Source organism: Lathamus discolor, chromosome 8, assembly GCF_037157495.1.
Source record: "Lathamus discolor isolate bLatDis1 chromosome 8, bLatDis1.hap1, whole genome shotgun sequence".
NCBI lineage: Eukaryota > Metazoa > Chordata > Aves > Psittaciformes > Psittacidae > Lathamus > Lathamus discolor.
The window spans coordinates 6,388,334-6,402,781 of NC_088891.1; the positions used below are offsets into that span (position 1 = coordinate 6,388,334).

Genomic DNA, 14,448 nt, shown 5'->3' on the forward strand with positions numbered 1-14,448 from the left:
GAACCTGATAAAAGATGGGGCAGCTGCTTTGCAGGCAACATCACTTTATATCAATTCTTACTTTACATATTTCTGCTGGAAAATGCAACAGCACACCATGTTAAGCGTTACCAGTCACACCAGTCAGATCTAAAGAGGAAATCAGACCTCCATTCACTGGACTTTCCCACATACTTTTGGGAGCAAAACCCATTTCGTATCTCATTTCCCTAAGGCAGGTTTCACCACTGAAGAAATGATGGGAGGACTTTTCTTTGATCAATTGACAGTGCTGCACATTCTAAGTAGCACTCACAATATATTTTAGCAACACATGCTGCAAAATAAAAATAAAATACCTGCAAAATCTGCTGCCAACAGATCCACCGCCTTTAAAACTTTGACTTGTAAGAAGCCAATGTCCTTTATGTCCCAAAAGGAATTCTTTATACACTGTAAACAGGAAAGCATAAAGATGTATTTCTTTTGTAAGAAACAGATTATCGAAATATTAAATGACTTGCATTTTTATATCCATTGTTATTTCTGCACTGTTTCAATTTGGCAGCTGATACACCTATAAATACATGCCCACTATCCCCGTCTCACTGCATCATGACTCTGAGGTTCACAACATCACACACTACCCGCTCCCAAGGAAATTCTCCATTCACGTAAGTTACATGCTAAACTTATGGTGGAGATTGGAAGGAGTCCTACATGTTTATGCAAGTATCATCTGCCAAATAAACCAGAAAACAGGACAGGTAGACCTGGAGAAGCAGCACGGGTCAGGAAGGCAGCACCCTCCCCCCATCAGGAGTGAGGCATCTTTCCTCAAAACCTTCAGCTTGGTTCAAAGTCCTCATGCCTCAGTCTCGTACCCCATTTCAGAGAGATAAACTTATTCCTTCTTAGCCAGCTTTTGAGGCATGGAAGCCATCATATAGCTTCATCTTCCAGCAGCTGACGGTCCAGGATATATCCTCCCCAAAGGAGGAAAGAAAGCTAAGCTTGCTATGATCTTTCTATGTTATCTAGTGTGTCCCACTTCCATGATAATCTCTTAATACTATTCAAGTTTGCAAAAACAAGTATTAGCTTAAAACTCAAAAACAAGCGGCCAAAACTCAAAAAACTCAAAACAGTGGCTCGGGTCTATCTGACCCACCAATCTCCCTGTCATTTTGAACAGAATAACTATTTTGTGCAATAGTTTTTCTCTGGTAGGAAACATGTTATTATGACTGGACAAATTTTCCTTCTTCCTTCAATTTTGACTACTTTCAGAACTAGAGAAGGAAAAAAAAAAAAAAAGAAGGAGGTAAAATAAAGCAAACTCACATATCGCTGTGAAATCTGTTGCCGTTCACTGGGGTCTCCCAAAGGGCAGACACACAGATCAGAGATAGACACTCCTGTACATGGGGCAACAGCAATCAACATGAGCAGGGACCCCGGATGTTTTTCCAGAGGCAGCTTTAAGCAATTGGTCTGCTTCATCGGCAGGGCAGAAACATCAACCTGGCATCTAGAACAACATCACCAAGGGTTAATAAGAAAAAGGAGGTGAGGGGAGGAGGGAATACAATATTTATACTGATTTCAGTAGCAAGTGAGCACCAAAACTCATTGCTTGTTCAAGATGGAAAGAATGCAAAAAATAAGCATCTCAAATTTGGGAAACCAATTAGCCAGTTTCTATTGCATGTACCATCGAGTTTTGTTTTCTGGTTCACCTACTGGTAAATAGAGGTAAAAGGTTTGGGCTGCAAATACAGTAGGAAAACTTCATTCTGGCCTGCCTCACTTCCCCTCTAAAATCCCCAAGCGTTTTGTGACGGATTTGAAACGCAACTTTATTTCACCTGGGGGAAAAGAAAAAGGGCAAATGCAAAATGTAAAACATTAGCCTAAAATGGATTAGTTTCTTTAGTCACATACTCCATTTTATGCTACATTATACTGTATGCCCCAATCTCTTTTACAAGCCTTACTAGAGCTCCATTTTCAGTGTACGGTTATATTTCCCAAAGGGCAGGATTGTCTTTAAAGTCGTCCCCCCCCCCCCCCCCCAAACTCCCTGCACTTAATATGTATCATTAACCTGATACTTCCCCTAAAAACAAAAATAAGGAGAGAAAAAAAGAGAAACATTCATAAAGAGACAATAATAAAGGATGAGTATGGGCTAAGGCAGAGAGAGATCAGTAGAGAGCCAGTTATACACAAAGGGAGCGGTTAAATGCAACAGAAAGCCTAATCACTTGGCTCGGCTAAATGCCTTCTATTTAGAAGTCCAGTAAATGGAGTGGAACTTTTCTGAACCTCTGTGGGGTTTGGCTTTTAGGAGCAGGCTGAACAAAAGTTACAGATGAGAAAGGAATCAAACAAGGAAGGAGAAGCTTTGCTGCCCCGGTGCAGGGGCATTCGCGTTTCTCAAAGAGATGGCGAGCGAATGATGGAGAGTAAGAGCTTTTGCTCCTCTTAATGCCTGCCGACAAGTTTTTATTTAAACTAAACTTGTTAAGGTGTTGTCTTAATAGGCTAAAATTCCACAGGGTTCCCCCAGGTGGGTTTCTTCTGGGTAAATGGTGCATGTAGTGTTCCTGATTGATCCCATTCCAGTAGTAGAGCTGGAGCAGTTTATACCCATCTGCTATAAATTGCATGCTTTCCGCTTCTTAACAGCCTATTTTCTGTGAATGCTAAAGAGGGTGGGAAAAAAAAAACCAACAAATAAACCCGAAACATTGCCTGAAAACCCAAGAAGCTATGCTATGAAGTAAAAGTCATTGCTGTGATGAGTTTATAAGTCATCCAGAAGATCCATGTATTAAAACACAGCTCTTTGAGCAAGCTTCTTCTGACTGGAATCAGTGGGGATGGCTTTGCCTTAAGCATGTTCTTTGCTGCTCACTGCACTGAACGTACAACAGGTTGCAAGTTTACTCTTATTAACTGCTTTCAAGTGCTTTGAAAGAGAAAGAAAATAAACCAGGAAGAGTACTAACACTGTTCGGTGTGTAGGCTGCCTCTCGACACAATTTCCAAGTGTGAGAGAGGCTGCGTTTAAAGCTCGCTGCTACACCTAGACTCTTCAGAAAGATATGACAAGAGAAGTTACAGCAGAAAGGAAAACAAAGCAGCAACAAAAAAGGCAAGTTTTTGGGAAAAAGACCTTATCACTTCCACTCTGGAGGTCATCACCACCTTGGTTGCATTAACACAGTTGCTTCTCAGACCACAGCAGTTTTACTAATACTTTAGGTATCAGTGCAAAAGAGGGAACATATGGATATCTTGGGGGTTATCTTTATTTCTTTTACAGATGAAGAAACTGAAGGAAGGAGAGGGGAAAACAGGGTCACCCAGCTGGTCTGTGATTCAGCTGGCAATAGAGGCCACATCTCCCACATCAGCATTTCATCCACCACCCACTCAACACAGTCCACAACTGGGAAAAGCTGCGTTTGCTTTCTTATGTTAAGAACTTTTAATGGAGTAAGAGAGAAAAGACAACTTGTTCAGACAACGGTGCATCTCCCACCAATAGATAACTTCAGAAATCTCACATACCTCTGAGACAAAGTTAAATATAATTCTAGCTTGTTTGGGCAAATTGGAATTGTTTCTCTTATTAAAAGAGATTTTATTTTCCAAAGGTCAAAGAAAAGACCAAGTATAAGTGTGTGGGGGTAGGAGGGATGCACATGTGGAGGGGAAAACAGCAGGAGGTGGAATATAAGCATTTCTTCCTCAAATCATGTCTGATTTCCATGCAAACTGACTTCCTTAAAACATCTGTGTTCACTCAAGGTGATGGTATGCCTCTGTATTTTCTTTTGAGGAACTGAAAAGAAAATCCACATTTGCACTTGCAAATGGCAAAAGGCTTAAGGAAAAATAAAAGGACAATCTGTTTCATTTAGGTTATACAATGTAATTGATCAGGCGGCAAAGAGTGCAGCTTGGTAAAACAATTAGACATTCAATTTACTATATAAATTCAGTGGTGTCCACACAAACGCTTCTGCACTATTAAAATGAGTCTAATGATTTCCAAACTACTTCCCCTATCTTCCTGAAACAGAAACTTTTCCTTTCTTTCTCAGCTTTCTAGCTGGAAAGACCTTATTACAGATAATTATTTCACAGGAAAGTGGGAAGAAACTATCATGATGGGCACAGTATAAAACTAATGGAAGCAATCCGCTTTTTGCTCAAAAGTTGCCTGATCTGAATGCAAAGGGCAAAAGTCTCAGATTATTTGTATTTTAGATGATGCAAATGATGTTCTGAGTTAAATTCCCAGCACAGTAATCCCATCTCAGAATAGGATAGCTCTGCTTTTTACCATCTTTTGCTACGTTAAGCATTATATTCAGATATAATCTTTCACACCCATGGTTATATGCATGACCTATAGGGGATACAGTTCTGTAAATTAAAAGTGCACTGTGCACACAGATGTATCACTATTTTTAACCACAACTAATTAAATGCTTTCCTTCCTCCTCCTGATCAATACCGAGGTCTACACCTCTATATTAACCTCTAGTTCTGTACAGGATAATACCACAGCTTTAGTTTTCATTTAAGACTGTCCTTTTGACTTGTAGCCCTTATTTTTGCTGCCAAACCTCCCCCCACCCTTCCTTTTTTTATTCATTTTGCAGAAAAAAAAAACTTGAGAGCACTACACTGTAAATTTGGGGGTTAAATTATTTGTTTGACTTTTTTTCAGGGAATCAAATGTTAAAATCTCACTTAAAGGTAGAGAGCTTTGGCTCTTACCAGTAGCCACAGAGTTGTATTCTATTACCCAATCTACAGTTCATTAAATTATCCTTATCAAAGTATCCTTAAATATATATAAGGATCTACGAAAGCATCTGCACACAACATCGCCATTTTTTTATGTGCAGAGTTCTTGAAAGCCCTTCACAGAAGAGGTCAGAATCATTATCACAATATACAGTAAGATGTATCTAGATTAGCATTTGAAAAGGAGTTTCAAATGCCACAGGTGCCAGGAAGACAATTAATAAGGTGTTATTCCGACTTATTCTACAGATAAATTTTGGCTGTTTTATTCCTCCTCTGGCTTCATAAAATTTAAAGGAAAGGTTTGGGCACAGCCATAGGAGATTTTACTGCTCCATCCCAACAGCACAGCCTTTAAAATAAGGATTGTTTCTTGCTGCAAAGACACTGTTTCCTGAAGGCATTCATCATAAAGATATTGGATGCACTCCAATCTCATAGTCCTAAGTCAGGAATTTTTGTAAAACCTCTTTCTTGAGGTAGACATGTAAAGAAAAAAACCTCTAACATTCTGCAGCATCTCTTTTTCAAACCATACTCCTTAGTGCAGAAACTCTAAGAACCTGGCATAAACAATTTCACTCTGCCTGGACAAATTCTGCACAGTTAACACCTTTGTTTTTTAATATACATTAACATCATCTCCTGTTTATAGCATACCTCATATCCCAAAGGACACAAAAAGCACTCAATAAACGTTACCAACAGTTCTGTGAAGACTAAATAGAGGGATTATTTCACCCAGCACCAAACCAGCCACCCCCCAGAGTCAGACCCTGGCAGCTGAACCACTTAAGGCTACAGTATTTTAAGCAAGGATAAGAAGTTAGCCCCAGCTGGAAAATCTAAGGAGAAAGCAGGTAGGCTGAATGCAGTAATTCAGCTTGTGATGTGCATTGACAGCAAGAGTTCATTTTGTGATAGGAGAAGGGTGACATGAAATCCCACTGAATGTTTCCTCACTAATTCAGAAGCAAATGCCTCAGGTGTTAGTGTTTAGTACCAGAGGTCCAACACATTTCTTATTCTACATGTTCCACAGTCTCCACAGACACTTCAGGTCCTATTTCAAGAACAATATTTTACCTTGAAACCAAATTATGCCTGGGAAAAGAGCCATGTTCCGGGGACTTAAGGCATCCATCCTACATGAGATCCTGGTCTAAAGGAATTCAGATAAATCTTTATTCCACAGAAGTCCAGCAGTCTGGATTATCAGACATGACTCCACCTTGTGCATCTCCCCAACTTAAATATTGAAAATACATATTTAAAAGTCTAAGCAACACGGTTTAACCAATACAGCCTTAAGGGGAGCGTAATGAATTCTGACTGTATCCACAAATTGACCACAGAATTATTAAGATCCGTCAAATTTTGCCTTGTCCTTAAAATGATACAAATTATTTGAGGGCAGTTGGGGCATACTGTGATGTGTAATGACTGACTATAACCTACAAATATTTTACTGGAGAGTCTTTTTTACAATGATGTTGTGAAACCCAGAAATCTCAAAACTCAGCTTGGAAGTCATGGAGACAATAAACATGGCACCTCATAATGCTGGTTTTCCTGCAGAATCTTTTTCCATATTAGACTGCATTTGAACCCTTCATAATATACTATTTATGGGGTGTCAGAAGCTTCTACACTGTGAAAACAAGACTTGTTGTTATGCATTTGGTGTTTACCTAGTCTTTAAAATGTAGTGTTATTTTTTCCTGTTTCAATGCTACACTTTGCTGCACTTAAGGCAACAGCAGCAATACTTTTCTCTCCGCAGAGAAACGAAAATAACTTTAAGGTAAATCTATCACACGCTTCCCCACTGCTGAAATCTTTAATAATGGAATAAGAATTTTGCTGATAATTTTTTGCCACACTGAACACCACCTGCCAGAAACCAGTAGGAAAAATAAAGAGGGGAAAAAAGACTATGGAAGAATTGTTCCAGCATCAGGGAGGCTGAACAGAGGCAAGCCACAAACACTGCTACGTTTCTTAACTCTAAAAAGAATATCAGAAGTAATAAAAGTAACTGTGAGAATGGAAGGAACAGATTCATCTTCAGCCGCTTCTCCATGTGATGAGCAGCAGCATTCAGCCAGAAAGCATTTCCTGCTCTGCAAAACCACAAACATTTGTAGAGCCAAAGGGCATTGTTCTTTTCAGTGAATAGTTTCAAACTATTTGAATGCTTAAAGTAAAAGAATGTTCTTATGTGTTACTGTTATTTAGTCTGCAAGTTGTGAAACCCTCGCCAGGTGAGAACAGCAAGCAACTTGCCCCTAAGAATTTAGAGGTTGTGGCATTGATCCTGAAAACACATAAGCACAGGGGCTCACAGATAACCCAAAAGGGGCTCCAGTAAATTAAAGGTTCTTGGAGCTGCTGCATGTAGCCAACTGTGCAGATGCAGTTTGCAGAGATGGTTCTAGATGACAACACTGCAAGCCAAAAGAATATACAGTCACTACCAGGAAACTAAGACTGCACCAATACTGTTGTATTACGGAGTTAGAGTGGAAGGGAAAGAGCAGGGCATAAGAGCAGGAATTATATTCTAGTCCAAATTTAAAATAAAAGGCTGACTGCTATCCCACAAAAAGTCTCATTTGCTGATGTGGCATAAGATCATTACTTGAGAATCTGAAGCTATAGTGGAATAATACAGTGGGACTAAATCAGTCAGGAGATGGGCAAATCACCCGAGGCTGCTACCAAAAACAATGTCTGAAACATGAGCTTGTGCAACAGTGTGGAGTACCAAACCCACAGAGATCAGTCCTCTGTGGCAATGAAAAAGAGATTAACTGGATGAAGCAAGCCCAGGTAACAGGACCTACAGGTAAACAAGACTACAAGCACACACCATCCAAGTGTAAACAGAAGAAAGGCACACCAGTGCCACCCTCAAAAGAAGCACAAAGATCCCAGACCTGCCACCAGCCTGAAGCCTCATATCAGCCCTGCAGAGCACAATGGGATCTGGAGCAGTATCACCCTGCAACACAAACAGATGCTGCCTCTGTGCTGCTGCCAGCTCTCCTGGGAACAGCTGCCACTGAGCTCCCACGGGATTTTGGATTTTACAGCCAGCATGTGCAGAGTCAGCTTTGTGTCTCTGCATCCAGGTCGTGGCTTATCAATTACCTATTAATATGTTTTAATTAACATTCTCTAGCAGAGGCATCTGGGTATGACTGAACTGAGGAAAGATACAAAGTATGATGATAGGGTTTGGTCTTTTTAATTTATCAATTGATTTTAATAATGATAAACTCCAACATTATCTTTTGCACTTATCCCCCTTCAAAAACACAGAAAAAAATATTCCAAAAGACCAAAATCACAAATCCCTCCCCCCACAAAAAAAAGCACCTTACCTTCCCAAAAGCTCCTCATGCTTTTTGTTATCCTTTCTCCAGACCTCAATGTCCAACATATCCTTCCTGTCAGAGAAGTAGTGAAAATCAAACTGTTCCCTCCACTGAGGATTTGCACTCTTACACAGTGTCTAGAAAACATGCAGTTATAATATTTACTTTTCTTAAATGGTACTTATTTCCACAGTAAAGCACATATCATTTCTTCTACAAGAACAAGGCTGGATATTAGGGCATCAAGTATTAAGCTCATTCCAACCAAAGCTCCCCAGCCCATCACGGGCAGCCTTATTTTCCTTGCAGACTCTTTCTTCCCTCCCAGTAATGATAAATATGCAAGTGTAACATGAATGAATGCAAGGTGGATCCACCATCTTCACTTACAGTGGACTGTGGTGGTTATTCAACATCACACACTGGAAGAAACCACGAATAAGCCTTTTGAGGACAATCACCTGAAAACAGGTTTGAATGAATTAAGGAACCTAAACCAGTATTATTTGCCTTTCAATATTAAGATATAGGCAAAGAAGGCACAGCCCTGAAATTACTGACATCCAGTTAATTTGAGATCTGTAAATTGTCCCTCTGAGTTCGGTGAGATTGTTCATGTGTTCAGGTTACTCTGAGTATTCACTGGATTGGGACTTAAATCACTTGCAATTCGTATCACACTACACTACCCACCATCAATATCAGCATGACCACTGAGAGAACAGGAGATAGGATTAGCTGGACCATGACTGAGATTTCTCCCATCTTGTCTGCTTTTCTGGACCACGAGAGATTGTACTTCCTAAGTTGAATAAACTCCAGGAAAGGATGTGAAGTATTGCCAATCTGAAGAGTTATTAGGGGTAAAAGCAGCAGTCCCCAACTTTTGCTGGACCCCAGACAGAAATACTAAGCAATTAACTCACTGAAGGCAACCCTGTACTTGACCCCCCTTCTTAATTTTCTGTGACTGCAAACAGCGCAGTCTTGCAGATTCATGGCACAGGCTAAGGACCATTAAAGAGAAGAATAAAAAGGGATCTTAACTGGAATAACGTATATTTATTCTAAAATAACAAACCCATTTGCTATTTCTGAAAGCTGCTTTTCTAAATAAAAACATTCTATCATGACCTTGGTTTGAGGTCTGATGTGGCGGACAGAGTGGGTTTCAGATGAGCCTGCATCTGAAGGCTATCTGTGAACTTGCTCTGTACAGGAGGGGGTTTGTTTCCTCCTCCACCTTCTGCTTCCACACTTCCAGTTCATGACATGAAGTCATGCTCACAAAGAGCTTGCGCTTTCTCAACAGAATACTATTTTAATTAGAGCCTCTCTCTTTATTAGATGTGTGAGATGCAATACATATCTTTGGGAACCGCATCCATTTCTTAGATTCCCATGAAATGATACTGGATACAAGTAAACATAGCCTAGGAGAATAAAAATTAAAATCAAAACCATGGAATATTCTGTGTTTGGGGGACAGGTGTGGGTTCTGCTATACATAACATTGTTCAAGATAGGTGCTTTAAATTGAAAATAACAGTAATTCCCCTGCACTGGGAACCACTTCAAGTCTGCTTTTCCAGCATACCTAACTTTGCAAACCTAACTTCTGTATTGGCAGAGAACAAAACATGTGTGATGCACATAGCTTTATTTCATTTCATATTAATGGCAAACATCCATCAATATGATGAATGTGTTTAACGCACAAAACCAGATACACAAAATATTCCTATTAACGCACAAAACCAGATACACAAAATATTCCTACCTTCTTACTTCAATATTGGCATGTAAAACATATTGGTAAAATGCTAATGTCCCTGATCTGATCTCCTGGATTTGATCTCACTTATATAAAAGAGATTCAAGAATAGTTCCATCTGAGGTAGCCACACCAGTAAAAGCAACAACAAGTACCTTACTGCCTTCAGCCTTGATACCTACCTTACTCTTGTATCTTTGATCTCCCAGTTTAAGGAGAATAAAAATCTCTGCCAAGCCCCCTCCAGGGATGTTCTTCCCCTCAAGGAGAGTGATGGTGACCAGTCCATTCCACAACTGGTTCTTACGCAAGGAGTCAGAGAGTCGCACGCTCCGCAGGAAACTCGACTGAAAAGCAAATCAGCAACATGAAATACTCATATACCCAAACAAACCCCATATTTTTATGGTATGAAAGCACTAGAAGTGATAGTGGTACTCCTAGGTACCCCTAGGAGTACAGAGAATGGACAGCAGTAGGATGCTATGGATTTTCTGCCTATACTACACTATGGCTGGCCCCTTGAAGGGACAGTACTGAGCATCAGTGCAAAAATCACAGCAGGGTTATCTTAAACCACCAGAGAAGTCGACTTCAGCTAACCTGGCTGAGCTTCGGCAAGAGCAGGCCTCGAGCGTTGAAAGCAATTTGTTAGCTTGGCTCAGAGAAAGACACAGGAGAGTGATGGGGAGGAGAGGCAGAAGAGGGGAGAAACTAAAGTAAACTCTTAAATGCCTCCATCTATGTCTATAAAACACGGGTCTGTTCTTCCCGGGGAGACAGCCCACAAGTCATAAAGCCTATGGCCAGGTGAAAGGCTGAACACACATCTTCCATCTCCTTAATCACTCAACCGCTGTCATCCCCATTAGCTCTTCGCCTGCTTTGCAGAGCCTGCTTCTAGAAACAGAGCTCACGAATCAAAACCACTGATGCCTGCTGAAAAAGCCACCAGGCTCTTTATCTGGAGTTATGGTTACCTGGTAGCCACATTTGTTACCTTCGCAGCTTCATTCTACATAGCATGGCTGCGCTAACAGTTTGCTAACTGGCAGTATTTTATTGGACAGAGGATGATTAAATAGGCCTTTATTTGGAGGGAGTGAGCTGGAAGCATTAAAACTCAAGGCTATGCTTTTCCTCTCGCAGTAAAAACCCTGCCATATTTTATACTCATGAAGCAACTTTTAACTTGCCACACTTGGGAGCTTCAATCATGTCATATACAGGTGGGAGCAAGACGGAGGAGAAGATTTCACAAGTCACTTTAAAACAGGACGTGTTAGCTTTAAAAGCAAGTAAGAAATGTTGTTGCTAAATAAAACGATTGCAAAAGCACCTGATGTCTGAAGATTACTTTTTATGGATCAATTACCCAGCAACAAAATTCTTAAATCATGGGTGGTGGACTCACAAATTTTTTTACTTGCTTTTTACTGGTTAAAATACCCAACTCTGAATCCCACAGGCATATTAATATATTTCTATTTAAACACCCCGTTTGGCTTTCCTGGCACGCTGGTTAAAAATTCCTACCTTTAAAAAGAAAACGAGATTTTGATTCACAAATCCAGCTGCAATGTAATTTCTTTTTTATATATTTTTTTGTAAAGTCCGTCTTTCAGGCCAAAAAGCTAAAGCATGACTGTTCCCATGGACATACTTCAAAGTCCCAGCAGATATATTCCTCCCTAAACACTGCAACTATTTCAAAATCCTTTTTTATAAAAGAGGGAGTAATGTCCACAAGGGATCAAAGGGCATTCTACAGTCTGGCAATCGCCTTAGAAAAATGGCAGTGCTTCCATGAAATATGCCCTAAAATAATTTTGCAGCTTGGTATGTCCTAATTTCGAATTGGATGTTTATCTTGGAAAGGCTTCTATCTAACTTGTCCATAAAACAGCTCCACTTAGCTCTATGAGCCCTGTGAAAATGGAATCCAAAGCTGGCTATTAAGGGGGCCTGGAGATTGCTTCCATATGGCGTAACAGCATGGGAGTGGACGGCTAAGGCCTACAGCAGGCGCTGCTTGGCTTGAGCTCCCCATCTATCCATGGACACTCATTGCATTACACCATAACATCTGGATTATTGCTTGTAATGTCCCTGGGAAATATCCACTTCCCATCAAAGCCTTTATCTATCTCAGTTGTACTTTGAACATTTTAGTATTTAACATAGTCATGTTTGATGTGATGTACTTGCTGCTTTAGGACCAAGGATTTTCCCTCCCCCTAAGCTCCTTCCTCAGAGGAGGAAGAGGTATTTGATGTTAGTTCAACAACAAAAAAAAAACAGGCAAAGTTTATTATCCACATTACAATTTCTTTTAAAAACAAAGCATCCAGTTCTCTTCAAAGCTTCCAGCCTGAACACTGAAGACAGTTGTTATCGCTCAGTTCTCAAATTAAATTTGGGTACTTTTCATTTATTAACCAGTCCAGTATTTTAGGGAGTTGCTCAGCTTTGGGGGCCTTCCTACCCAAGCTCTGTAACACACATAATAACCCCATCCTTTTATCCACTGACCTGACAGTTCAAAGGACTGTTGGGAGGTACCCAAACCAGCCCGGATTCCACGCAGTCCTGGGAAAAATCAGCACCTGCAGCTCACCATCACTAAAGCATATTGCAATGCATCAACTCTGACCTTCCAAAACAGGTGGCCCCTAGCCAACAGCCTCTTGCACCCCCTTTCCGGATGGCTCTGCAGCTGCAAAAGCATCCTGTGCTCATCTCGGAAGAGGGGCATGTTGGTCTCCAGGTAACAGGACCTTCTGGATGAGATCTAGCATCACTTTGGAGCATCACACTGGTTAAAGAAGCCAAGACGTTTGCAATTGGTTTATGGCATAGTGCTGATCTGCAGCACCTCGACACAGGCTGGATGACTGCACTTTGCTTCCTACCTCCCCCAGCCCAGCTCTGCCACCATCAAAAGCCTCTCTCCAAACAGAGCAGCACAGAAGGCTGCTTGCTTCCTGCCCCTGCAATACAGCCCATCATGTTAGGAATGCTTTGGATTTCCTGGACATGCCCAGGTCGTTCCCACAGTGTGTGCTCAGCAGGTCTGGCATGTCTTCTATGCCTTCTATCATCTACACACGCAGCAAAGAACCGCTCTGTGCATGCTCTGTGGCCACCTCTCCAGCCTCCCCAGGTATTTGGCAGGCTGCTCCTCTGACCACCCTGGTGGAAATCCCAGTGAAACAGGCAGTGTCTCAGATTCCACTCACAGTTTCTGGAAGGAAGCACATCTGGGGAAACCCAGATGTGTGGTAGACACACAGACCTGAACCATCAATGGGTCAAACTTAGTGCTGCCTGGGGAAGTTTGCACTATGGAAAACGCCTCCCAGGTGACAAGAAAACAATATTGCATTATTTGTTTTAGAAGTTTTACCTCCTCTCTGATACTCCTCACCTACTCGTTTCAAACTGATTTACACAGAGTTAATTGATTAAACTTCACAGCCTCCCTCTGAGTTGGCAAAACAAAGCAGAGCGCAAGGAAGTGCAGTGATTAGTCCAAAGTTACTCAAGGGCAAAACAAGCACTAAAAGAAACACACCAAACACTCTCCCTCCCCTCCAGCCATCAGTATGCTAACCTGCCTTCATAACGAGACCAGAAAAGTCAAAGCCCTTGTCTATATCAGACAGAAAAGGACGCAAATGCTTAATCAGTGACAATTTTAACATGTTTTTATCTATTCAGCTCTTCCCTTTCCCTGTTACATCGCAGGCTACAGACGCCTCTGCATTTGGGTACTTCGGCTCCTCCTGCTGCCGAACACAAGTTCTTTCCAGCTGTGCTCCCAGACTGGATGCCAGGTCCTTCAGGCCTCTCTTGCTATATTTTCCTATAAACTCTTTGCAGTCAGCCAACTCACACTCTGGCTACATCCCAGACCAAAGTAAAAGTGCCTTGCAGAGGTACAGAAAAGATGTCTGAAGCTAGGATCAGGCTATAGGGCTGGAAATTAGGAAACACATGCTTTATGATGGAAGCTGGCGTATACATCAAGCTCAAAACACTGGACAAGTTTGCTTTTCCTTCTTGACCCCCCCAATCACTTCTGAAATCAAGATAGCCTTGAGACCAGAATTTGAGGGGTTGTCTCCAGGCAGAGCTCTGATTTTGGCTGGGCTCTGTGTGCAAATAACCAGTGATACCATAAAGGTCACTGCTGTAAAATGGATAAAAAACTGAACAGAAAACATCCCTCAGACAAGCCAGCCAGAAAGAAAACAATAAGCACAAGGATATCCAGAAAGCTTTACTCTAAAAACCAAAATACATGTTTTTAAAGCCCATGTTTGCTGCAGACTTAGGGACTGTGCAACATCACGTAAGTAATGAGCAATCTTCTCTGAAGGAAAAGTATGGCCTGGTCATAGTGCAGGACCCTGCCACATAAGGAACAGATGACGGTTCATCTCCCTACTGCTTAGAAAGAACATCTGCCCAGTAACCACCCACGTC

At 41.2% G+C, this 14,448-nt stretch overlaps 1 protein-coding gene across 4 annotated transcripts in view; it reads right to left on the bottom strand.

Annotated features, from left to right (window-relative positions):
- MCTP2 (multiple C2 and transmembrane domain containing 2) overlaps nucleotides 1-14,448 on the bottom strand; it is a 122,249-nt gene that overhangs the window by 61,502 nt on the left and 46,299 nt on the right. For 3 of the 4 annotated variants that reach the window (XM_065688306.1, XM_065688307.1, XM_065688308.1), the window contains 4 exons: nucleotides 10,143-10,307; nucleotides 8,193-8,323; nucleotides 1,324-1,510; nucleotides 339-432 (listed from right to left, as the gene is read on the bottom strand). In XM_065688306.1, the coding sequence (XP_065544378.1) occupies nucleotides 339-432; nucleotides 1,324-1,510; nucleotides 8,193-8,323; nucleotides 10,143-10,307 (577 nt within the window). The remainder of the gene's footprint in view (nucleotides 1-338; nucleotides 433-1,323; nucleotides 1,511-8,192; nucleotides 8,324-10,142; nucleotides 10,308-14,448) is intronic. The other variant, XM_065688309.1, reaches the window with a different exon arrangement.